Below are 27,320 nucleotides of genomic sequence, written 5' to 3' on the forward strand. Positions count from 1 at the left end.
TTAAGAAAAGTGTATTCTTTAGTTTTTGTTAAAAATTTTGATATTTTCATATCTCAGAAATGCAGGAAAAATGTGAAATAGCAGTGCTAAGCCTAACTGTTATATAAAAATCAATTGTTTTTATTCAATTCCTACTATTAGTTCACACTCTCCCTATATATATATTTATATATCTTGTTCAAATTTTTAATCGTTAATAAAATACTTTTTATTCATCCACTCAAGTTCAAATAAATTTTTTTTAAACTTGTAGTGGATGACACTTGATGTCAATATGGTTTTTTCAAATATTAATTCATTAATTAAATTTAATTAATTAATTTTAGTTTTATATGGGAGAAAAAAATTTCTCTTATATAAGATATTTAGCAGGATATAAATTTAGGAATAAATACCATCAGTGGCAAAGCGTGTAGATCGCTGGAAAAAAATTTCTTTTTCAGATTGTTTTTTCATTCTGGGGTCTAGTCTGAGTCAAGGAGGGAACAAAATGGAAAATGAAACATGTGAATAAAAATAATAGTCCAACACCAGAAAGGAAAATGGAAAATTGCAAGGAAATTCGCTTTCTATTTTGCCACTTAATATTGTGATTCTGTCATATGTATATACATATTTATATTAATTGTAATTATTTAAAAGTAACTAAAATAAAATTTTTCTTTGTTGACCTAAGTAGGAATTGACTTAAATTTTTTTTTTTTATATTACTTGTTCTTCTACAGTTTAATCTCTTCTGGGTTGATTTTACATTATGGGAAAAATGCTACAACAGAACAGGCTGGTCTTTTTCATCATTAAATGTAGGTTAATTTCAGTAGGCTTTAAATATAATCTCTGAGAAAATTAGTTGTAGTTTACATAACGGCCAGTACATTCATGTAGTTCTACACCATGACAGTGAACTCAGGGTTACTGCCAGACAGTATTTTAGAAGTAAAGGAATTGAAGTAGGAAAACGAGAGAATTCAGATATTAAATTTATTATTTTGTAGTAATATAGTGATATTAACAAAATAAAATAAACAATACTGAAATACTTTGAAATAACAGCAGCTTCAAATAACTGAAAAATCACTAAAGATAACATTTATTCTACTTTAGTTAAATATAGGGATACCAAGAATCCCGTAGTCCTAAAATATCTTTGTTTAGAGGTGATCCTGACTTCATTCTGGAGAGAAACTGTAGAGAGAATGGTGGCAGTAGTGCTCTCCCACTTATCACTATTCAGCCATTTTTTTTTTTTTTTTTTCCCTGAAGTGTGGCCAAGTTAGTCTAGGACAAACATTGCATGGTTCTTTCATGTAGAAATTGAGATTTTTTTATTTTTATCCAACCTGATTAATAAACCAACCATATAGCACACAATATCCAGATGAAAGGTAGTGATACCTCATGGCCTCAATTTCTTTTACATGATGCTTAGGGGTGACAGGAATACTACCCCCTTCCAAAAATGTTTTTGTGTGTGATCTTCAAAATAGGCACACCAACCATAAAATATGAATGACTTGAGTTATTTTAGAGAAGCAAAGGCTTTGTGAAGCCTAGCTACGGTGTGAAAACTAAGTTTCTTCTCGTAACAGGAAGTATTTCTTAACTCTGGCCAGCAACAGCAGTTAGGCCTGGTGTAAGAGAGTAGCACTACTGTTTTACTTGCTAGCTGAGAGATCAGCAATCTGACGAAAGGTGGAATTTACTGCATGGTTGAACCAAATATGCCATTCCACTTCTTGGAGAGAAACATTGCTGTTAGTGCTAATCTGCGTTCTTAAGGATTCTTGACATTGAAGAAATCATTGCCTTAGATATTTTTATAAAGCAACAATTCGCAAGTTAGCATAACTGATTTTCTCAAAATTGGCTGTGGGTTGCTGAGGACAAGAATCATTCGAAGGTTTGGCAGAGACTCAATTACTTTTCTGAAAGAGCAGTAATGGGGTTTATGCCAAACCTGCACATCCAAAAACTCCAAAACTGACTTTTATTACAGAATTTCTGAGACATGGGCAGCTTTGCCTAAGTAAAGAAGATTGGTGTTTTGTGCCTTAGGAACTGAGACAAAGTAAGACTTTGTGCAGTGTGTTTTTAGTTGTAAAATTGAAATTTTAAAGTTTTTGCAAAATTAAGGATAAAGGTCTTATGTGAAAAAAGCATAAGACCTTTATACTTGAAAGATGCTTGGAGAGAGAGCTGCCAGAAACTTTGAAAACAGTAAGAGTGCTAAGTGATTTTTCAATGATATCATGTTTACTCTTGTATTTCAAATTTTCTTTTTATTTTGTTTTGCTAATCTGCTTTCAGCTGCTGCAAAAAATATTAGCTTATAAGAGGAAATAGATGAAACTTAACATATGTTCATGTTTCATTATTTTATTCTCCCCACCCTTTATATTGATATGAAAATGCAGTTACAATGGAAGCACATTTATTTAAATAAAGTTAATTTTGAAATAATTTTGGAATTGCCATTATCCCATCCCTAATTTTAATATTTTTGGTAGTTTAACTTCCATCTTCTCGTTTAAGTGAGTTGTAAATCCAGATTTGATTTGGAAATGAAATGGCTAACTGTAGGAAACATTCTTCTTGTCCAAAACATTAGCCAAGTCTTTTAGTCCCATACCGTATCTTTTGCTGCAACTTCTATCGATCCATACTTCCCTTTCTGTTATATCCTAGTGGTTCTATTGCATACTCATCTCAAGATAAAGCTGATGTAGCATGTTATTTTCCCCCCTAATTTTTGCATCAGCACTCATGGTAAATCTCTTCCTACCAGGTATTAAAAGAATCCTGAACAACCTTCATGCCAAGAAGTGTCCAGTTCCTGATGGAATTTCTCCCCTTGTTTTTAAAAGCCATGCTCTGGAGTTAACTCCTATTGTGATTTTTTTTTTTTTTTTTTTTAATACACTCTCTTATACCTATATGTTTTTCCTTTTGTTAAATCGAACACATTTGTAAATGTGCTTCGGTTTTTTTTTTTGTTTTTTTTTGCGATTGGGTACTCTCTCTGTCTGATTGCTTACTGCAGGTGATGGTAGATAGTTTCCCTACTTAAAAGAGCTCTAGTAATACATTTGTTGAAGAAGAATCACCCGGGGAAGATTTGACCTTGTGAAAAAGCAAAGACAATGGATTACTGCTCTGCACATACTATGTGTACCTTTAGCAATTGCTTAACAATTTTTATCAGTTAAAGTATTTGTATAGTCAGTTATTAGAAATTGAGTATTAGTATTAGCAATGGCCACATGGTGCAAGGAGTCTATGGCTTATGCTGCACCAGTGCCAAAAAAAAAAAAAAAAATAATAATAATAAGAAGAAAATTTTAAAATAATAAGTAATTAATAAGAGAAAAGGAAATAGACAACCTATGCATCTCCCTTCTCTCGTAGGTAACTGTCAGCCTCTACCACCCATGTAGGTAACTTATTCCAATAATTTATAACTCGCTGGCTAAAATAAAACTTCCTGCAGTCCAGTCTAAACATATCCCCCCCCTTAACTTAAATTATGGCCCCTAGTTCTAGAATCATTTATAACCATAAAAATTTCGTCTGCATTCATTTTACTTATGCCTCAGAGCCTCAATCAAGTCTCCTCTTAAGTGCTTAGTTTCCAAGTTCTGCATCCCACATATTCGAAGTTTTTCTCATGTGGGCGCCCTTTTACCGATCTCACCAGAGGAGGTACCTGTCTTTGGACCCTTTCAAGTAACATGTCTTTCTTTAGGTGCGGTCTCCAACACAGTATTTCAATTGTCTAACAATAGCCTTATATAATGGGATTATGATGTCCTTATCTCTACTAGCAGTTGTTCAATAAATCATTGATACGACACCATGGACCTTCCTTGCAACTTGTCTACAATGCTCAAAGAACTTCATGTCTGAATGTATCGTAACATCCAAGTCCCTTTCCTTCAGTACTGGCTTTAGTTCAACTCCACAGAGTGTATAAGTTATTTTGGTGTTACTGTTCCCTAGGTGTAATCGCTTACACTTTACTGGATTAAAGCATAGCTGCCACTTTTCTGACCATACTGAAGTCTATATCTAGGTCACTCTGAAGCAGCTCTGCATGGCAGTGATCATTAACTACTCTACCAATCTTGACATCATCTGCAAATTTAGATGTCACACCCTCTATCCCTTCATCGATGTCATTTATGACATCGATGAAGGGATAGAGGGTGTGACATCTAAATTTGCAGATGTTTCTGATTTTCGATGTCATTTATGACATCGAAAATCAGAAACAACAGTGATCCTAATACTGAGCCTTGGAGAACCTCACTTCTTACATCAACCCAGCCTGAGGAATAACCATTTATCACAACCGTCTACTTTCCTGCCCTGAAGCCATCCAGCTAAGATAGCTGGATGTCTAAGGATCTAAGGATTTTCCCTGTGATTCCAACCTGTTCCATCTTATAAAGTAACCGCTCATATGGGACTGAGTCAAATGCTGAAATCCAAATAAACAATGTCGAAATTATTCCCTAAATCCAGCTCTTGAGTGACCCTGTCAAAATAGCTAACCAGATTAGTTAAACATGATTTTCTCTTTACAAAACCATGCTGAGTAACCTTCAGAATTCTATTTCTATCTAAATAATCCTGAATTCCACCCTTGATCTTCCCTACATGATTTTCCCTACTACTGAAGTTAGACTGACCGGCCGGCACTTTTCCAATCCAACTGAATCACACCCAATCCAATGATGCTCTCATAATTAGCCTCAATGGTTTAATGCACTCACTTGCCACCACCCTTAAAATTATAGGGGGGGATATGCCATCAACCCCATGAGCCTTACTAGCCTGTAGGCTCGAAAGTTTTTTTTTTTTTTTTTTTTTAATTTTCATTAAATAATCATGAGAAATTTTAGTATTGTTAATTACATATTTTTAAACTTCATCCCCATAATTTGTCATTAACACCCTGTATATAATAAAACATGATTTTTATAATATGTTTTAATGTTACTTGCCAGCTACTCATTAAGATTTTATTATTGGCTCTTGCTTCAGTTCTTTGTCCTAATACTATTTTTTTTAAAATAGATTTTACAATAGTGATTCATCATTTGTTCATGGAGGTATGGATAAACCTGGACAGGAATCAAAACCTGTTGTTGGACAACATGTAAGCCCATTTTGTAACTTATTATTTCTGTTTAGGTTTGATGCAATCAATAGTGTTATTACATGGATATCAAAAGCAAAATTATAGGTTCCTAGTAGTGCCACTATATGATAAAGAATTTTCTTTAATTTCCTACACCCCACATGAAATTTTATAAGTTTTGTGAATAAGTATAGATTTCCACAACTTTATTTGTTATATAGAGTGCTGTATATATTATCCCACATTTCTCTTTTAAGTAGTATGTTTAGGTATTGTTATCAAAAAGTACAGATGGTGGTAGCATCTTCTCTATTTCAGATATTCAACACAAGCTCTTGTAGCTATGAAAGAATTGCTTTATGTGTATATGGGGATAACAAAAATTGCTTTTACAACCAAGTCAGTTCTGGATTTAACAAAAATCTATACAAGTATTATGCAGAAAAAAGTGCATTAGTGGCTGCCTTTGTGCTTATGTACTAAAAATGATGAATGAGATCCTTCATAAAAATGATTTTCAGTTGAAATCCATCATCAAGCTAAGTGATGATATGAAAAACAAGTTTAGTATGTGCAGAGTTCTTGATGTTTCACAGTGCTCCAACAATATAGTAAGATTTTCTCAGATGAATATATAACTTATTCAAGCACTTGTAGTAGGAATGCTTATTTCTGGATTAAAGCTAGCTCAGATTAATATGAATTGTTCAAACCCAACGCAATCTGCCACACGAACTGGGCTTGCAATATCATTAAGCATTTAATAGACCCTGTTTCTTTGATAGAGCTGTCAGTTGTCATTGATGCCTGTTGAAGAATTGGAGTATTCCAGAGGCTGATCTTCCAGTCAGTTGCTAGTTCTGACAGGAGGGAGTTTCATGCTAATTCCCTGACAGTGCCGTCATTGTCAGGGAACTCTTGAAATGTTTGGGAATAGATAGAGAGGGCAAGAGCATTTGAAAGTGCCAGTTGATTGTTCATCCCTGAAGTTCCGATCTCTTTCCTGCAATAACACACTATGGGCCATTATTAAGGAATGTGTATGCAAGGAAAGAAAACAGAACAGTTCAGGATGCTTTGTGAGTTGCAGTTATATGAATGGACATGGTGTCAAATTATTTTGTCATGAAAACCATTGTTGTCATATTGACTTTCTGAATCTATAAGAGGCCCCCCTCTCCCTCCTTGACTAGTATATAATAAAGCATTTGTACATTTTGTGTCTTTGTACATGAAGTCCTGATAAAGGATAGTGCATTAACTTTTATCCACATTACGGTATGTACTTTTGAGAGGAAGGTAACAGGCCTTTCAGACCACCCTCTACAGAAAGTCCCAGAGTGAGTAGAAATGTAAGCAGTTACTCTGCTACTATGTGAACCCAAAGGCTCCATTTAGCAGCTATTGACTTGTCTTAACTTCTATTAAGTAAAAATATTAAATCATATTTAATTGCAATGACTAGGGCAGTGGTTCTCAATCTTTTGTCACTCAAATCCTACTTGAGTTAAAAGACACATATTCACGGCACACTTAACGAATGATTGCCATTGAAATCAAGAGAGTTTTTCCTAATCTTGGGGCACACCAATATGCCGGAGCACGCAGTTTGGGAACCACTGGACTAGGGTATATAAGTTAGGATAAGTTACACTACAGAGGTTTGAGAAACTTGAACAAATACTAACATAATATAAAAGATAATTATGGTAACTTTTTGAGGGACTCACAGTTAAATACCTTGGTAATAAAGAAACAATATAGCCTATTTAAGCTATGTTGCTTCTTTTTTCTTTTCATTTTTTTTCCCCCTTCTTTTTTTCTTTTTTATGATTTCTTTACTTTTATCCCTTATTCCTTACATGTCTTTCATTTTGAAGAAATACCTGAAGGGGTGAGGGTAGTGTTCCGGTCTCTGAAAAAAAACCATTTACAGCTTGCATAAAATTGTGATCACTTGAAAATCAATACCCACTAAGGTGTTTCTTCAGATTTCTGAAGAGGAAATAATTGCTGGGGGCGTGTCTGGATTTGTAGGGCAAGTAGTCTCTTCAGTTTTTGCAAACAGCAGCATAGGCATCTGCAGAGATTATTTTCTTATGTAGCATGTAGCCTTTCAAAAAAATTCCTTCCATATCCCAAAAAAATGGTGGCCATGTTCTTCCCAACAGAGAGTAGAGTCCTGAGGTTTTTGGGCAGTAGTTATCCTTGGTTTCCATTACATGGACTTCATTTGCTTAAAGAAGGTTGTTACAAAAAAACAATTGAAGGGATAAATGAGGATGAAGAAAAGTTGGTTCTGTGAGATTGAAGATGGACAGTGAATGGATGCCAACTGGCTGCAGCACATGTTTGGACTGGTTTGAAAGAGAATTGGGAATTAGAGATGCCCATGGCAGTATTTATAGAGAAGGCATGCAGCAGAAACAGAATGTCTGTGAGATAGTGAAGAAACTTTGTAAGAGATAGGTTATTAATTAACCTGACTGCTACATTTTTTTTTTTTTTTTTTTTTTGAATGGAGTCAAGCTTAAAAGAGGTTTTAGGATCCCAGATGTGGGAATAATATTTCATGGTAGGTTGAATTTTAGATTAGTAAAGAGTGATTTCTTTTTTAGAAGAAAGGTGATACTGAAATCAAAGGGGAAAAACGAAGCCCCAGAGGTGGTTTTTTATGCAGACGAAGCAATATGTGTGATGTGCTTATGCTGAGTGATTCGAAGTTAGGCTAATCCATAATGGAAATAGGTGATCTGTAGAAATCTGAGTGTTATGAAAGATGAGCATAGGAGCCAAAGATTTTTTTTTTTTTATTTTTAAAGAAATAGACAAGTCTGAGTTTTAGCTGGATTGGTAACTATTGGAGAAATACCTGGGGATCAGTATTTAAAGAATTGCTGGTGGATATTCAGGAAATTTAGGCCATTTTTGCAAGCAAGATTTTAAACTGGAAAGTAGAATAGAATGCCATCTCAGCTAAACTATGGATAGGATTTCCAGTCAGTGGAAAAAGGTCGTTAATGTAGAAGAGGAAAAGTGTGTGAGAAAGAATAGAATCTTGGGGAGAGCACTAGCATTAGTGTAGAAGTTAGAATCTTGTTCCATATTTGCCACAACACTAATTGCTTCTTTTGCTGCTTTGAAAAATACAGTAGTATTTCTGTGTTTGGTGCTTAACCATTTGTAGTGTGATTTAGTGCTCACCAAGTTTCATTTTTGAGCTCCATTTACTCCTCACTAAAAGCCTTGCTTGTGGATGATTCTTTCATGTTGCAGTCCTACTTATAAAGAACTTCCACATATTTTATTATTTCTCTTTCCTCCATCAGATCCTTTCCATTCTTATTCTTTAGGGCTCGTAGGTGTGAATTTGACTGTAATTTCTGATCTTTTTGAAGAGAGAGAGAGAGAGAGAGAGAGAGAGAGAGAGAGAGAGAGAGAGAGACCCTTCCCTCCCTCAGTTTCCAGTCATTCCTGTTTGTGGTATCTTCTTATGTTTTATTGCTTTTTGTAGTAAGTCTGCAGTATGACTGAAAATTGTCAGTGGCTTTCTATCTTCATCTCTCTAATTTCGATAATTTGTTCTGATAGCTATCAGAACAAATTATCAAAAATCATTGTTCCCCTTCTTTTAAGTTGGGGAACTTATTTTAGCTTCTGTCTCTGTGATGTTTTGCATCTCTTCCCATAGCTCTCAAGGAGGAGGAATAGTAGCCTTCAAATTTTTTTTTTTTTTTTTTTTTGTATATAGTTTTTATGAAAGCATATTAATGGCAATAAAAGAAATTCAATAAAACCAGTGCTTTTTTTTGTAAAAAAATAGGTGCCGGTACTCATTCTTTGCTATCAGGAAAAATTGAAAATTAAAAGGATATGAAAAGTACTGTAAAAAATTTTTTTTCTTGATATTGTTACTTTAGTAGTAATGATTTTGGAATAAGAACAACAAATTTAGTATATTAACACAGTTTATTAAGCATAAATTTATTCAAGTATATTAAAAAATAAGTAAAATGTGAATAAAATAAGTAAATAAATCAGTCAACTACTGAGTGCTGCGCACTCAGGATGAATGTCCGTAGTCACGAATGGTCGTTAGTGTAGTATCTCAAATAGAGAGCTTTATGGTAACTGAAAAAAGTTTCTAGTACCCCGGCTTGGTCTAAAACTGAGGAACTAACGAAAACGTTGTCTATTTGAGTCTTTCCAGTTCTTGTGAATGGCAAGGGTGGGAGAAGCGACTCAGACTTCTTCCTGGAGAAACGATTAAAGTCTTGGGGGCGGGGAGAGGCAACTGGCAGGTGAGGACCATGCAAGACTACACGCAGGTGCCTCCCCACTACTGCCGCCTCAACACTGGCTCTCTGAGTATCTCCTTGTCGGGACAACTCCAACTTTGAAAATTGTTAAAAAATAGTTTTCGTTGCAAAATTTATAAATGACCTTTATAGAATTATTAAATAACTACCATATTTCTCCCTGTATAAGACGCACCTTAATTTTGGGGCCCAAAATTTGAAAAAAACTTGAGTTCAAAAGTTATTGAACTCAAGTTTTATTCATCATAAAATTCATACAACTCCTCATCACTGTCAAAACTTCCATCCATTAGCTTGTCCTCATCTGTGTCTAATGACAAATCACTGTCTTCATATATTGCCTCATCCTCAGTTCCATCTATGGTATTTGAAATGCCACACTTCTTAAATGAGTTGACAAAGATCTCAATCTTGATATTATCCTAGGATCTTTTCACCCAGGTACAAACTTCTCCTATAGTTGGTTTCTTCACTCTTCCTGCTGATGTCAAATTGTGTTTTTTGTTATGTGTGCCCTGAACTGATCAAGCACCAATAGGGCAGGTTTGCATAAGAGCCCACCTGGTCTCCTGCTCCAAACTTTCTCAAACCAGATCTTCATCCCATCCAACCCTTGTCGTGAACGTGGACAATCACTCCTCGAGGAATGTCTTCTTTTGGCATTGTTTTGCATTTGAAAATCAGCATAGGAGGCAGCTTGGTTCCATTGGCACAACAAGCTAGAACAACTGTATAATGGCTCTTTTCATGTCCACTTGTCTTCACAGTTACAGTTTTCACCCCCTTCTTATCAACAGTTCTGTTACTTGGGACATCAAATTGAAGGGGGACCTTGTCCATATTTGCAATCTGTCCCAACTCAAACTGATGTCTTCGGACATTGAATGACAAAACGATGAAATTCAAGGACCTTCTGCTCATAGCTTTCAGGCAAGTCTGGTGTGTGTATGCATGCTTAGTCCATTCCGTTTCATGAACCTGAAGCACCAATTGTGTCCTTTGAAATCAGTAACTTCTTTTTCATCAGCAATTCTTCTTGCCTCATGCTGAACCATCTTTGTGGACACAGGAATTCCAATTGCCCTTTTCTCTTCAATCCATATCTTCAATTCCCTCTCTAAATCAGGCCATTTTGCTGACTTGCCTCTCATGGCCTCCTTCTGCCGTGGCGTTTTCAGTAGGGTTTCTTCTTCCCGTAGCCAGTCTCGGATTGTTTTCTCAGTTGTAGGAGGACCAAACTTACGTTCAGTAGCATGATTTCCATTCACTTTTGCAAACTGGATCACTTTTAACTTGAATTCAGCACTGTATGAAAATCTTTTCTGAGCCATTTATGGGCAGAACGTGGCAAAACGTAACCTAGTATACCGGAAATAAGCGCAAAACAATGAGCACAAAGACAACAAGCGCAAAAAAGTGGGAAATGCAAGTAAAAAAATCTATAACCACTGTATAAGATGCACCCAGTTTTTAGACCCCAATGTTTTCGAAAAAGAGTGCGTCTTATACATGGAGAAATACGGTATTTAGCAATCTTTTCGTCACCAAAAGGAGAGTTACTTAGTACAAAGAAGTACACTGTTGAAGTGCAATAAAAAATTGTTTTTTTAATTTTAACACAAAAAATAAATGAGAGATTTCAATCGGAATTGTTTTCCCTTGATAAGCATCGAATAACGCATAGCTACTGTGATTTTTAAATTTTTAGCTCCATTACGACGGAAATAGAGGGGGAGAGACACGAAAATTTCATTTTCCTGTCTGGCGCCACCATTTTTAATTTTAAAAATATTTTAAAATTATATTTTAAACCTACATTGAGCTGTTTCCAGCGGTGTATAATAAGCTATAGGTTGTCAAACCACCCCCACCCCCAATTTCTTAAACACAGTTACAGTTTTCTTGTCAACAATATGGCGATCAATATGGCATATGTTGGCTCACATGATGTATGAACCTATGCAAAATTTCAAGTCAATAGATTGAGTGATTCGGGAGATACACTGCTGTGACAGACAGACAACCGAGTGACATTTATTTTTACTTATTATTTTTGGGGTCCTTCATTAGACTACAGACACTAAAAATAATTTCATAATAAAGCTTTTGTAGAATATTCCAAATTTTTATTAAGTTCTCATCCGACACCCTTGCCGACTTTTTTTCTTCCTCTTTGTGAATGACGTTTCCGAAGTAGCCACGAATCGACATATTTTGCTGGATTGAAACGGGTCAGCGGTGGGCCTACAATTTTAAGAAACAGTTTTGTCATCAACGAAGCTCTGGTTGGGCTGGCGATCAGATTCATTTGTGGAAATCGTCCACATTCACTCAATGAAATTGGTATCGCACTCAGAGTGTCCATAGAATGCTTCAATTCTTCCGAAACCACCTTTTCAATTAGGTATTCCCAAAATCCACGCATTGTATCTCTTTCATTTTCACCAAATGCCAGCAATTCATGTTTAGAAGATTTTAATACCTTTGTTGTCCTCGTTTTCCCTCTCTCGTCATCGGTATTGTCACTAGTTCTTAAATTTGAATTTTCTTTTCTTTTTTTTGAAACTGTCCGAAATGTCACTGTCATTCCGATATTCAGGTACTATGCCATGTAAACAGAGATGGAAAAAATTCGGAAAAATGTGGATAAATCACTTCTGCGAAACAACAGATAATTATTTGTCGGGGTAAAAGAAAATCAGGTTCTCCTAATTCTCGAATGGGGCACTTACAGTTGATTCACAGCGCATCTTCAGCCCGCCCGGAAAGTGAACTAAAAGAGCATTTTAAATTTTGTTAATTATCAAAAAAATTTTCTCATCAAATGTTTTGTTCAGTAAATGTAATTGTGTATTGTACTTAATAAAATTTTCGAATATTTTCAATTTTACTTTTACATGCAACAAGATATGAAAAATGTAACACACTAAAGAAATCTTAACTTTGAATTTTTTTGAATATGGCCCCTGTATGGGAAAAGGTTGGATACCACTGCAGTAGGTGGTGGGCCAGAGCCCATTGGGAATACCCCTTGATCTGCTCACTGTTGACCAGTGCGACTTCACCATATGTGGGACAGGTGGTCGGATAGGTTTTACCAGGTACCACTAAGTTGTAGAATGGTAATCCCTTTAGATCTCTTAATTCGCGCAGAAGCACTAATTGCTTGAAGGCCAGAAATGCGAACAGTGCATACCGAGTTAATTCTCTCCTAATCCGTTCGCTACGTGAAAATTTTCTTTGCTCATCGGAAAGTATTTCAAATGTTACTTCCAAAGGGAATTCAAAATGATTCGCTATAAAGGACTTCGTTAAACAGAGGCCCGACTGAGTAATTTAGAATTATAAAAATGTTTATACAGTTTTATATAGAAAATATCTTAACAGTAGACAGTGAAAAATGCAAATTTAGTTAAATCATTTTAAGCTTATTTGAAAATGGGTAAACACGTGAAAAAAATTTATGGAATATTATAAATTTCGAAGTGCACTGCATCCAAATGTCACACGTCACTGTTAATAAAGGTGCTGGTACCGTTGCGTATCCTCCCAAAAAAAGCACTGAGTAAAACTATTTGTAATTTTCTGAAAATGGAAGTACAGTTGTTTTGATCCTATAAAATTAAAAAACAAGTTTTTTAATACTTAAGAGATGGCTGGACTGGAAAAAAATAATAAAAATAAAACTTTGCTGCTACATTATCAATTTCTAAATGGACTACAGTGATCACCAAAATGACCAGTGGAAAAAAAATTAAATAGCATTTAAATTTATAAGATATTTTATTTTTAATAGAGAATAGAGAAGACTTTAGTGGGGAAATAAATTCAGCAAAAAATCTCTCACATTATATATTTTTAAAAACATGTAGTTCTGTAATCACCAAAAAAAGTGGCCAATTAGGATAAGATATTTAAAAAAGATAAATAAAACTTGTCACTTTGAAATTTGACTACTGCATTTATTGTCATTATAATTTGCATTTACAGTGTATATATGCTTAGAGATAAATTTAATTGATGAATATTCTCATATGCAGCCACATCATATATTTCTAAAGGTCAAGGCACAAAAATCTGCCTCTGTGACTGGTTTGGTTAGAAGGTAATTATTTCTAAGAAAATAAAATTTTAAAATATTTATATGCATCTTCATTTAACGTTACTGTATCAGACACTTCTAGGCAACCATGTATAACATGAAAGGTAGGTATACGATGGCAGGTTAAATTCTGTATTTGTTAATCAGTAGTCATAATTTCTTTAAATGAAATTGGCTTTACTTTATTGTGTTTTTTCTTCAATGTATTTTTAGATATCTAATAACGATTTTTTTTTTCTTTTTTTTTTTAGTATTATAATTTGGAATTGGCAGTAATGATAGATTTATCACTTTTATAGGATATTCATCAAAGAATTATGCAACTCAATTTTCGTGACTGTCATGCTACCATACATCAAGTGGATAGTCATGAAACTCTTGGTAGTGGAGTAGTCGTACAGGTAAGTGTATTTTTAAAGATTGAAATTTATTCTTGTAAATGAAAATTATATTGGTGTTAAGACTATATATTATGTTGTATTAGCATCAGAATTTTTTGTTGTATTTACACACCTTGTTGAATTCCCTTAAAAACATTGCTTAAATTAGATGAGTATTATTGTTGTGCCTACAGAAATGTTATATTAGATCAATTACGAATTTATTTTTATTTGCCTATGCTGATGGTATTGTTAATTTCAAAATATATTTCGGAATAATAATAATAAAATTATTGGTACACTGGCCTAGGCAGAATAAAAATAAAACCTGTTTTTAATGGTAACATCACTGCATATTCACTAACTCTTCTAATTTTCTGTTAAATTGAGTTGTCTTTTGATTTTCAAGATATTTTTTAAATATGCAGCCATGTTATTGTTTCAATTATGGGCATAACAAAGTTAATGAAATAAGCTTAAACCTGACATTAGGTGGCCCTGGTCTTGTTTTGCCTAAATATAGTTACCATGTGTTGAATGCGTTTGCAACATTACATTTAAAAATATGTGAAATATATAGATTTATCACAATGTTCTTGTGGTTATGTTTAAATATTTTCTTTTTATAATAAAGATTTAACTTATCTTAATTTTACTTTTTATATATATATATATATACACACAGTGAAACTTCTCTATTACGAACTTCTATTTAACGAATTTCTCTATATTACGAATTTTTTTGCAAAACATCGCACCTTGAAATTGAAATTACATGTAAAATTAACCCCATATAGCAAAGTGTTCGTCTCTCTATAACGAATTTTTAAAAAAAATTAGCAAAAACATTTTTGAAGATTTTCAAGCATTTACCACTAAACAGCCACTCAAATGTATGGCCGCCTTCCTTCCGAAATTACTCATTAGCATCTGGAATTAATCATTCTTTTAGTGAACACTTGTGGTCATTGTTTCATTTTTGTTACAGTTATAAAACCAAATGGGTTTTCTTAAAAGTGGTCATGAACTTTGCAATAAATAGAGAAGATTTGTAAATTGATGTTGGCTAAGGGGAAAGGGAAAACAAAATTCACTGTGGGTGCTGTAGTGGCAATACATAAAATGCTTCGACAGTCGGTTTTTAGTAACACCTACTGACATCCGCTGCTCACCTCAACCGTACCATATGACCTTTCTTTATATCATTATATGATAGTTTTTGTATATGTCCATTCTCATCTAACTGCACCCTCAGTAGATGATTTCCATGATTTTTTTTTTTTTTTTTTGTTTTAGAACAATTTGTCATCAATCACATAGGCTATATGCTCTTGTTTTTTTTTTTTTTTTTTTGGTTCTGAAAACTAACATATAGCATATAATTAACCATAAATTTTCTTTCATGTGTGTATATGAATGAAATCAGAATAAAAGAAATTCAAAGTCACATATTTTTTTTTCAAAGTGATTGATAGGAAAGCTCACGTGTTACTGTTGAATTGACAAGCGAACATCATTGAGTAGGTGGTACTAACAATTCACTATATGGCCAGCGCAGCGAAGTTGTGGTGGCTACATGGTGTATGTATCTGCAAGAGCTGCAGTTGAGTAATTTTTACAGTTGCAGAAACAATGTTGAAGAGAAAGTATTTAAGTATTAATTATAAAGTCAAGATTCTTCATTATATTGTCCAGGGTTTTAAGAAAAAAGATATTGCAGAGAAATATAGCATACCTGCAAGCAGTTTATCTATGATTTTAAAAAATAGAGATTGAGTTTTAAATGCAATTGGAGGAGTAGCAGACAAGAAGCAAATTAAGTTGTCTATATACGAAGATGTTGATAAAGTTGTTCTAAAATGGGTTCAAATGATACATGAAAAGAATATACTAATATCAGGTCGAATAATTAAGCAACAAGCTTTGAAATTTGCGCAGTCCCTTGGACGTACAGAACTTAATGCGAGCACTGGATGGTTAGATAAATTTAAGATGCACCACAGAATTGTGGAAAAGGTTATTTGTGGAGAAAGTGCTAATGTAAATGAAAAAGATTGCAACAGTTGGAGGAACAACACTTTATAAAGATTTTGGAAGAATATCTTTAATGCTGACGAAGTTGGTTTATTCTTTAAATGTTTACCTAATAGAACACTTGCTTTTAAGGATGATAAATGTTTTGGTGGAAAGAAAAGAAAGAATCACTGTGCTAGTTGGAGCCAATATGACAGGAAGTGAAAAATTAAGACTTAGTCATCGGAAAATCAAAAAACCCAAGATGTTTTAGAAGCACAAAATCTTTGGAAGTTGACTACACCTTTAATAAAAAAGCATGGGTGACAAGTGATATTTGCAAAGAATGGATATCAAAACTAGACAAGCGTATTACAAAAAAAAATTGTTGATTATTATTGACAACTGTCTGGCACATCCTGCAAGTATTTCTGCCAAATTTAACCCGATCCACATCCGTTGTGTGAAGTTGTTTACCACCAAACATAACATCAAAACTCCAGCTAGTTTTGACCAAGGCATTATTAAAAATTTTAAATTTTATTATCGAAAGAGAATAATAATGAAGATTGTCAATGTGTTACAAGAAAATAGAAACTTAGTGGTTACAGTTAACCTTGGAGATTGCATCTCTGAACTGGCAAAAGTTTGGACAAATGATGTCACTGGATACACTATTCAAAATTGTTCTTCGAAAGCGAGATTTGCATTGAATACAGAAGTCAGACGAACAAGATGAACTGCCCCTTTCACAACTGAAAAACTTTTGGACATTATAAGAATCATCTGGAAATGTCGAAAATGAAATAACACTGGATGGTTATGTTTGTGTATGTCAAGATCTGACTACAACAGAACATCCAAATGAAGATGAAATACTGCTGCTCTGCATTTCATCTTCATTAACGATAACACTGAAGACACATCAGAACCCGTATAAAAGCCAACTCGCGAAGAAATGATTGACGCTTTTAAAAAACTGTTCGTCTGGGTCTACAGTTTGGTGAAAATGTCCCTGATAATGTTTTTAATGCTGTGAATAAATGTGAAGTTTTCTTTGAGAATCAGATATTTTTTAATTGTACTGTGCAAACGAAAATTACCAAATATATATATTTTTTAAATTTGTGATACTGGCGAAAATTGTGTAAATGAAATTTAAATAAATTATGTTTTTGAAATAAAATACATTGAAAATTAATGTACATTTGTTTTCATTTTCTAATTAGATAACAATTTCCAATAAAAAAGATATTCTCTGTATAACAAAATTTCTCTATAACGAATTTTTTCACTGGATTTATTGAATTAGTTAATATGGCTTAGTAGAGTTTAGTGTAACATTACTGGTTTTTGGGCAATTTGTTTTGTGTTGTATATTGCAGTGTTTATTGTTGAAAGATAAGGTTACATAGTTTAAGTATATAAGCGTTTAGGTTTTTTATGAGAATTTGTTTGTGAAAGAAGTTTGGCTTACTTTAAATTTGTTGAATGATGTGACTGCTCTGCTAATAGAATTAGAGTAAGTTTGCATTGTGTTATAGTCAACCTTAACAAAAGTTCATGGAATGGAAAGATTTTAAAAAGTCAGTATTGTGTAATTGAACAGAATGAGAAAAATAAATAAAATGAAGCTAAGAACTTTAATATATATATATATATATATATATATATATATATATTTTTTATTTTTTTTTTAACATTTTGTTTTGTTCTGCTTTAATTAGTTGCCATTAATTTGAAAGCAAAATTGGGGAACACTGTTCAGACACTCTCAGAGCATTCCTTTCCCAGCCAGTTTTCTATTTTTCCCCCCCGAAAGTTCGTGGGTATGCCAAAAAAAAAAAAAATGTCAACTGTTCTAATGTCATGCCAAAAATTTTATATTTTGATTCCTGATACTCAAGACTTTTTTGCAGTATATTTCAAAAATTTTAAAATACTCATTCATCAATTTTGTTTGTAAACAGGTTTCCTCCAGAATTTACTGACTGTTATTTCTGTAGGTGCATAATAAAACTGGAAGCTTGAATTTGGAAGAAAAATTGGAGAAAGATGTTACATTTATCAATAAGTTTTTATGTGCCATCAAGCACATAATTTCCAACACAATTCCTGGTTTGTCAATGATTGTTAAAAAAAAAAAGCAAGTATTTCTGAAGAATCGAACCAGCCTTCCAATGAAAGCATTTAGAAAAGATGTCAACTGTTGGTTCTAATGATAAGGTATGGCATTACTCACCTCAAGAGTAATGCCATATAGCCAGTCACTAGGTTCTAGTGGTTCTATCTTTATTCACTTTAATCAAAACTTTAAATGTGTAAATTTCTTAGTGGGCATTAGTGTGATGATTGATGTGATAAAATCATTTGTTATTCAGCACTATATTATGTTATTTTGATTGAGCTTTTATCACATGCAGACTGAGTTTGCATCTGAGTGAGGTTTGATGAATGTCACAGAAAAGATTATCCAAGAGCTTAGAGATCAAAATATTGTATAGGTAGGAATTCAGTTTAAGAAAGATGGCATGTAAACCCTTTGCATGAAATATCATTCTCACCTTTAATTTGCAAAACTTATCAGACACCTTAAAAGCAAGGTACGTTGCATCCATCCAAACATAACTAACCTTCTATGATGTTAAAAGCTATAAGATCTTGGGCATTTTTAAGCTTTGTGTTGAGAATCCTGTCTCCCCTAATTGTGGTTCTTTTGATCATAACCAAACTGACCGTATCGTAACACCCAAGGCTCTTTCTACAGTACTGGCTTTTAGTTCATCTCCACTGAGTGCAAAAGTTATTTGGTGTTACTGTTCCCTAGTTGTAATACCTTACACTTTGCTGGATTAAAGCATAGCTACCACTTTTCTGACCATACTGAAGTCTATCTAAGTCACTCTAAAGCAGCTCTGCTTGGCAGTGATCATTAACTACTCGACCAATCTTGACATCATCTGCAGATTCAGACGTCACACCCTCTATCCTTTCATCGATGTCATTTATGAAAATCAGAAACGACAGTGATACTAATACTGATCCTTGGATAACCTCACTTCTTACATCAACCCAGCCTGAGGAATAACCATTTATCACAACCGTCTGTTTTCCTGCCCTGAAGCCATCCAGCTAAGCTAGCTGGATTGCTAACGATCTAAGGATTTTCCCTGTGATTCCAACCTGTTCCATCTTATAAAGTAACTGCTCATATGGGACTGAATCAAATGCTGAAATCCAAATAAACAATGTTGAAATTATTCCCTAAATCCAGCTCTTGAGTGACCCTGTTAAAATAGCTAACCAGATTAGTTAAACATGATTTTCCCTTTACAGAACCATGCTGAGTAACTTTCAGAGTACCATTTCTATCTAAATAATCCTGAATTTCCACCCTTGATCTCTCTCTCTTCCCATGATTTTCCCTACTACTAAAGTTAAACTGACCAGCCAGCACTTTTCCAATCCAACTGAATCACACCCAATTAATTGTGCTGCAGCATGACCCAACTGCAAGCAGTCCCATCCTATTCCAGAGCTTGTAAGGTTTGGGGTGGGGGGAGTAGAAACACAATGTGAAGCAAAGGACATGTGTCAGAAAGCAGATCATACTTAAGTGTCTCCATATACACCTGTATGCTAGTTATCCCAAATAAATCCATTTCTAATTGGGTATAATCAGCCCAGTCACACTCCTCAGAGTTACACCATCTGCTTACTCTTCCAGTAGGTTGATGTAAAATTGAGGATGTAATTTATTGAGACCAATCATACTTACGAATCAGATATAGACATTGATGACAAAGTTGGCCACAAGATACCAGCTGTAGAGATTGTGCATATGACATGGAATCAGTGTGACCAGCATATTTTCTAAAAATGACAAGACTAAAATTGAGTACAAGCAGGTTAAACCTGAAAAAAAAAAAAAAAAAAAAAAGTCAATCATTAACTTTAACCAAATTCAAATAATTATACAATAGAGACTTTCATTCCAATTTTGATGATTTTCACGGTTTAATTAACTTTTAACCTTGTTGGGCTGAGCCTACAGGAGACTTGATTCCACAAATTTCTATTTCAGTATTGAGGTGTACTGCATGCTATTCTATACAGTGTATTTGAGAGCCTCATGATAAGAATGCCATATCTGTATCTGTTATCAGCAGCGATCATTCGTGTATTAAGAATTTGCAGATAAAGAAACCACTAGGTGGCAGTGATCACAGTGTACTGATGTGGGATTTACTTAAAAATTTAATTACCATCAGGGGTAAAGGAAAGGGTTTTTGCTTCCGTAAAGGTGAGTACAGTGGTCTCAGACAGTTTTTAAATTCTGTACAGTGGGATAAACTGACGATGTTACCAACAGTAAATTCTAAGTGGGAAGCATTCAAGGAATTAATCTTGGGTGCTACTAAAAGTTTCATACCTAATTAAGAAATATTGTTCAAGGTTTAGGCCTAAATGGTTATCTAATGACTAATGAGACTCATAACAGAGAAGAAAAATGCATGGGAAGCATATAAATTATCAAGCGACTCAGAAGCCTATGGCAGATATAAGCTAGTCTGTAATCAGATCACAAAGGAGGTTAGGCAGGCGAAGGCAGATTACGAGAAATCCTTGGCAAAATATACTAAGAAAAACAGCAAGGATTTCTTTACTTATATAAACACTAAAAGGAAGGGGATGAATCTGATTGGTTCACTTGACATCTATGGTTCGACTGTTGATGATCCTGCACAGATAGCAAACAAACTGAATGAGTATTTTGCATCTACATTCACACATGAGTTATTAAGGATTGAAAATGGCAGAAGGTTATCAAATTGTAGCAGGGTGCTTAATGATTTTGTAATAACTGAGAGCAAAGTGGAGGAGAAATTGTTGAAGTTAAACATAAGAAAAGCACCTGGGGTGGATGGGATCTATCCAGTTATATTAAAGGAGGCGGCAAAGCAACTAAGCAAACCCTTAGCCATAATTATGAGAGCATCCTTGGACTCAGGGGAGGTTCCCACGGACTGGAGATGTGCAAATTTATCCCCAATTCACAAAGGGGGATCGAAGGGTGACACGAGTAATTACAGACCAGTTAGTTTAACTTCTGTTCCGGGTAAAATAATGGAGTCATTGGTTAAAGATGCATTGCAGGATCATCTAGACAAGACTGCAGCAATAATTCAGACACAGCATGGGTTTGTTAAGGGAAAGTCTTGTCTGACAAATTTGATAGGATATTATGATGTGGTTACAAAGGAACTGGATGCAAAAAACTAATTTTGATATCATATATATGGATTTCAGGAAAGCTTTTGACACTGTTGCGCATGGAAGACTATTGTACAAATTGGAGCAGAATGGTATTAAGGGTAAGTTGCTGCAATGGATAAAAGGATGGTTAAGTGGGAGAAGACAGAGGGTGGTAATCAATTGGTGCTGCTCTTCGTGGACTAATGTTATTAGTGGAGTCCCACAGCGTTCGGTGTTAGGTCCACTGTTGTTTTGTATATTTATCAATGATATTGATGAAGGTATATCAGGCTTAATGTCGAAGTTTGCAGATGAGACAAAGGTTGGCAGGGTTGTTAATGACAGTAATTACAGTGTGCTACTGCAACAGGATCTAGATAATTTGGGCAGATGGGCTAAGAAGTGGCAACTGAAGTTTAACCTTGACAAATGCAAAGTACTGCATATGGGTAGAAGTAACCCCAGAGATACGTACCAACTGTGTGGTACTACGCTTAAGGTGGTAGAAAATGAAAAAGACCTGGGAGTAATTGTGCAGTCAGATATGAAGTTTTCTGAGTTATTATGGGGTTTTTTCATGGGGTTTTGTCAATGATATATAGGAATTTTGCTAGCAGGGAGAAGATGATTGTCCCTCTGTATAAGGCAATGGTCAGACCACACCTTGAGTACTGCGTACAGGTCTGGAGGCCTCATTTTAGGAAGGATGTAGATTTACTTGAGCGTGTACAGAGAAGGGCAACAAGATTAGTGAGGGGAATGAAGGGATCCTCTTACCAAGAGAGGCTTAAGTTCTGCAAATTGCAGTGGCTGGAGACTAGGCACCTGTGCGGTGATCTGATTGAGGTGTATAAGGCCTTGAATGGGTTGAGCACGCTGAATTCTGATGGGATCCTTCCACTTGTTCAGATTACGAACCTAAGGGGGCATAAATTCAAATTAAGAAAAGACAGATGTGTGGAAATTTGCCTTTAGCCAGCGGGTGGTTAATTGCTGGAACAAACTTCCACCTGTCATTGTGGAAGTTGATAGGTTGAATAAATTTAAGGAGGAACTGGACAGGCATTTGGAGGGAATGGTGTGATTTTTTTTTTTTTTCTCTTTTTTTTGGCTGATGCTGCATAAGCTCATACACTTGCTTTCTTGCATCACATGCCACTACTACTACTACATGTTGCATTTAGAAATGCAATTGATTGAACCAGGAAACCATTTCAAGTTGTCCACTGTTTAGTGTCTCTACTTCTATGTCTGCTGTATGTGCCTTTGCTTATGACAGGCCATAAAGCAGAGTTACTTGAGTATTTTTGCTAGCAGTCGTACTCCATTATTATACATAGCCTTCCCTGCATGACAAAGAATATTCCTGTTCATTCTTCTGATGGAAACCATGCTGGCATGGTTTCCATTACAAGAAAGGAAGAAAGCCTATGTGCCTGGAGTGAAAGCTTCTATGAATGACTTCAATTTAGTGGCCAACTTCATTTGATTGTTGTATGCATCTCACCTTACAGGATATCAGCTTAAAAGGCAAGAGTCAAAGTTTGAAAAGTCTTTTCTATTAAACTGCCCTCATCCACTTCTAATATTGAAGACTAAAAGAAAGTCTGGCAGTTTGGAAATACTGGGTAAATACTTTGTTAGTGGTTTGCATATGTATGCCTCTCATTTCAATAAACTCTGAACTTTGTCAAGTTTATTAGAGTTTATTGAAATGCTATGGTCCTTGGTTGTTTTGGATGCTGGTGCCTTATGGTTGCTAAGAGGTGGGTGCCCTGGCAGATGAATGTCTTCCCCCCCCTCATCTGTTTTAATTGTATTCAGTCATTTATAGTTTGTAGCATTTGAGTTCACAAAAAAAAAAAAAAAAAAAAAACGAGCACATGTTGCAGAGGAGACAAGAATTTCCCCAAAAACTGTGTATTTATGTGTGTAATTCCAAGAATAATTTATTTCTATTTCAGGGCAATAGTGTTATGTGTGTAGACACTTGAAGAAAAGAGATTCATTTTCTATTCTTCAGTTAAGGTCAATTTTGACACATTTTGTTGAACATCCAATGTGAATCATAAGAAAGGAAAGGGAATTGTATAAATAACAATTCAGCAAAAGTGAGCATCAAGGATGAATGGTGGAAGGGATAGGGTGATATCTAATTTGGTTCACTTTGGGTTGATCATCAGTAGTGAATGCAATTATTGCATGTAAGCATAGTGTATTCAGCTTCAGTAAATTTTGTGCTATAATTTTGATAAGTTTATAATGCCAACATAGTTAAAGTGGTCCTTTTAACCCTAAAAGTTACATGTCATTTATTGTTTATTATTAAAACTTTACTGGATCATACAGAATTTGTCTATTTGCCAACATAGTTTTCAAATGGTGAGAAGAACACACTCCTTAAATTGTTAGGTCTTGAAAGTCTCGAATGTTTACCATACAGTTAACCTTGATTACAAAAAAGAAGGCAGCTCTGGGAAATGGCATTCAATTTTTGATGTTGGATTTAAATTTAATAGGTGGGAAAGCAAAGATTAAAATGAACAGAATGCATTATGCAGCAGAACTGTCAAGGGTGAAGTTTAAAAAAAGTGGAGCTGAACTGGGTGATATTATCTATGTATTAATGGCATCGGTCTTAAAAGCAACTATGGTTGATCTTCAAACATTCCAAGGTGGTTTTTAAATGCATCTTGGTCTTCTCTATTCCATTTCCTTGAAAATGATTCTGATACTGCTAAAATATTGCAGTATGTGAACCATTGTTTACCTACTAATGATGACATAAGTTGCATTTTATTTTTGAAGTGATAATACTACAGTCAATTGTTTATAGATAATATGAATTGAGGCATTTACTATCTCACGTGGAGTGGATTATGTGATTTTCTGTTAGTGACAAGTCTAAACACGAATCTCCTTTCACTTCACAATTCAGTGGTGAAGATTCATTCTATTTTTCATCAAAGTGTATCGTGTAAAATCGGCCTTTAGGGATAGGGTTACCTTTTTACCCCTTAAAATTTGTGGACAAAATGGCTTCAGCATAAAGAATATGGAAAATTCTATACCTTTGAGCATAGAATTTTTTTTTTTTTTTTTTTTTATGTGGACCCCAAACACGAGAGGTATTAGAACTTATAGTACTTAGTACCGTGCTTGGGTTGGAGATTGAGAAGACGAAAGAAGATATTTGTTGACATTGGACTTGAACGTCTGTAGATTGTAATTTTCAGGAAATACGTATGAAGGAAGGTTGTTCCAGAAAACGGCAGTTGAATGAATAAACGAGGAAGATGAAAAGTTGGTTCTGTGAATTTGAAGTTGGACAGTAAATGGATGTTGGCTGGTGGCTGCACTTGCTCAGACTATTTTGAAAGAAAGAGCGGGAATTATAGAAGTCAATTCAGAAGACCAGTGCCCATGGAAGTATCTGTAGAAAAGGCATGCAGCAGAAACAGTACGTCTATGAGACAGCAAGTGAAGAGACTCCGTTAGAGAAGAGTCATTAATTAACCTAACTGCCATTCTTCTGAATGGAATCAAGAAGCCTGAGAGAGGTTTTGGGGGCACCACCCCAGATGTGGGAACAATATTCCATGGCAGGGCGGATTTGCGTTTTATACAGAGTGAGCAGCTGTTTGGAAGAAAAGTAACGCCGAGAGCGAAACAGAAAACCAAGTTTTTTAGATGCAGAGGAAGCAATATTTGTAATGTGCTTGTGCCAAGAGAGATTAGAAGTCAGGGTAATCCCCAAAAGAGATATATCCTTTTGCCTAGAAATTGGAGTGTCACTAAAGATAAGCATAGCAGCAGAAGGATCCTTTTTGCGAGATATAAGACAAGACTGAGTTTTAGAAGGGTTGAAATCAACTAAGTTTTCTTTGCCCCACTGGAGAATTACCTGAAGATCGGCATTTAAGGAATTGGGAGCAGATTTTCGAGAAGTTGAAGCTGATTGAGCAGGACAAGGTTTCTCAAAATGGAAAGTTGAATGCAATGTGCTATCATCGGCAAAACTATGGATAGGATTTCCAGTCAGTGAAAGAAGGTCATTGATATACAAGAGGAAAAGAGTGGGGGAAAGAACTGAACCTTGGGGGACACTGGCATTAATGGAGAAGTTAGAAGACAGAGAGCCATCAACCATCACCCTCAGTGAGCGATCAGAGAGAAAACTGGATAACCAATTGCTAAAAACAGTTGGCAAACCATAAGATGGAAGCTTGTTTAGAAGACCTTTATGCCAAACACGATCAAAAGCCTTTGAGATGTCAAGAGCAACTACTTGTGTTTCACCGAACCTTTCCATTGAATTAGTCCATAAATGTGTAACATAAGCCAGAATATCACCAGTGGATCGACACTGACGGAATCCATACTGGTGATCGTTGATCAGACGGAAGGTTTCTAGGTAGTTTGAGTGGCGGTTAATTGATTTCTCCATTACTTTAGAAAGAGTACAAGTAATTGCAATGGGACGATAATTGGATGGGAGGGATTTGTCACCCTTTTTAGGAACTGGCTGGATATGAGCAAATTTCCAAGCAGAAGGAAAAACACCTTTAGAATAAGAAAGTGAAAAAAGGCGGTAAAGAATAGGAGTGAGTTCAGGAGCACAGGTTTTGAGATACCATCAGGACCTGGAGCTTTCTTAGCATCAAGATTCATCAAAATCCTTCTGATATCCTTTTTACGGAAGACCACAGGATGTTGTTATTTGGTTTTTAGGAGCATTAGCAACTAAGGCCATATTGCTCCGGGATATGCGGTGGTCATTCCCTGACCTTTCCGCATCCTCCGTATTTGGTGGTGACGGGCTCGAACCCCTGTCTAATCAAGAATCGTGTGCTACGCACTGCTGCTCCTTCCCACCTGGCTACGGAGGTGCCTCCAAGACCACAGGAGGCATTGAATGGAGTGTGTTGGGAATGGTGGGTGGTGTTTTACCAAGATCATTAATACATGAGCTGGAAGAAAAATGGGATGCTAGCAGGTCAGCTTTATCCTTGGCTGAAGTGACAACAGAACCATCTGGTTTGGACAGAGGTGGGAGCAGAGATGGGCAAAAGTTGCGGCCAATAGCTTTGGCAAGAGACCAGAATGCTTGGCTACCATTAGAGCAAGAAGCAAGTTTTCTACTCTTAGCCTGTTCAAACTCTAGTTTGGACTGATTAATAACTGCTTTACAATTGTTGCGAGCTTTGGTGTAGGCAGAAAATGAAACTGAAGAATTAGAAACAAGCCAATTACGATATGCATCATTCTTCTCTTGGACAGCCTTAGCACATTTATTGGAAAACCAAGGTTTAGATAAAGGACGAGATTTTAAAGTGGAGTGTGGGATAAAGGATTCCATTCCTGCAAGAATAATTTCACTGACACGATCTGAGCAAACGTTGACATCAGAACTTTTGAAACAGTAATCCGACCAAGGAAAAGAAGAAAAGAAGTCTCGCAGGTCATCCCATTTTGCATTCTTGTAATGCCAAACAACACGAGGTTGGGAATAGCCATGAGATAAAGATTCCATTGGAGAAGAGACAATCACCAAGTTGTGATCTGAAGTGCCTAAAGGAGCTCTCACTTCGACCGTGTACTTAGAAGGGTTGTTTGTGAGAAAAAGATCGAGCATATTGGCTGTATGATTAGGATTGTCCGGTATTCTTGTAAGTAAATGAACAATCTGTGCTAGGTCATTAGTAGTTGCAAAAGCCTCAGCATCTCGACCTGCTGGGTCGGTGTGACTAGAAAACGGAAGCCAGCTGGGGTTGTGAACATTAAAATCACCAAGGAAAATTACCTCACTGTTAGGAGAGTTGGACTGGAGAAAGTCAAGTGTTGCAACGAGAGGAAGTCAAAGAGCTCCAAGTGATTAGTCGAGTTGGGAGAACGGTAGAGACAACAGATGAATTTGACACAATGAGGTAGAGAGATTTTAAGCCAGAGAAGATCAAAGAGAGGAGATTCCAAATTGCCAAGTCTCTGACAGGGAATATCAGAATGGACATATGCACAAGTACCACCTTTGAGGCGAAAGGAATCATACAGCGAATAATTTGGGCATGTGAGATGAGCAGTAGTTGAATCAACCGATAACTGAGATTCTG

General features: G+C 35.4%; 1 protein-coding gene across 4 annotated transcripts in view; it reads left to right on the top strand.

Annotated features, from left to right (window-relative positions):
• The window catches only part of rin (ras GTPase-activating protein-binding protein 2), a 187,428-nt gene that overhangs the window by 59,650 nt on the left and 100,458 nt on the right, over positions 1-27,320 (top strand). For all 4 annotated transcript variants that reach the window (XM_090389638.1, XM_090389641.1, XM_090389639.1 and 1 more), the window contains 2 exons: positions 5,077-5,158; positions 13,861-13,962. In XM_090389638.1, the coding sequence (XP_090245764.1) occupies positions 5,077-5,158; positions 13,861-13,962 (184 nt within the window). The remainder of the gene's footprint in view (positions 1-5,076; positions 5,159-13,860; positions 13,963-27,320) is intronic.

The sequence above is a fragment of the Mastigoproctus giganteus genome, chromosome 2, assembly GCF_048544385.1.
Source record: "Mastigoproctus giganteus isolate SK-2022 chromosome 2, ASM4854438v1, whole genome shotgun sequence".
NCBI classification, from domain to species: domain Eukaryota; kingdom Metazoa; phylum Arthropoda; class Arachnida; order Uropygi; family Thelyphonidae; genus Mastigoproctus; species Mastigoproctus giganteus.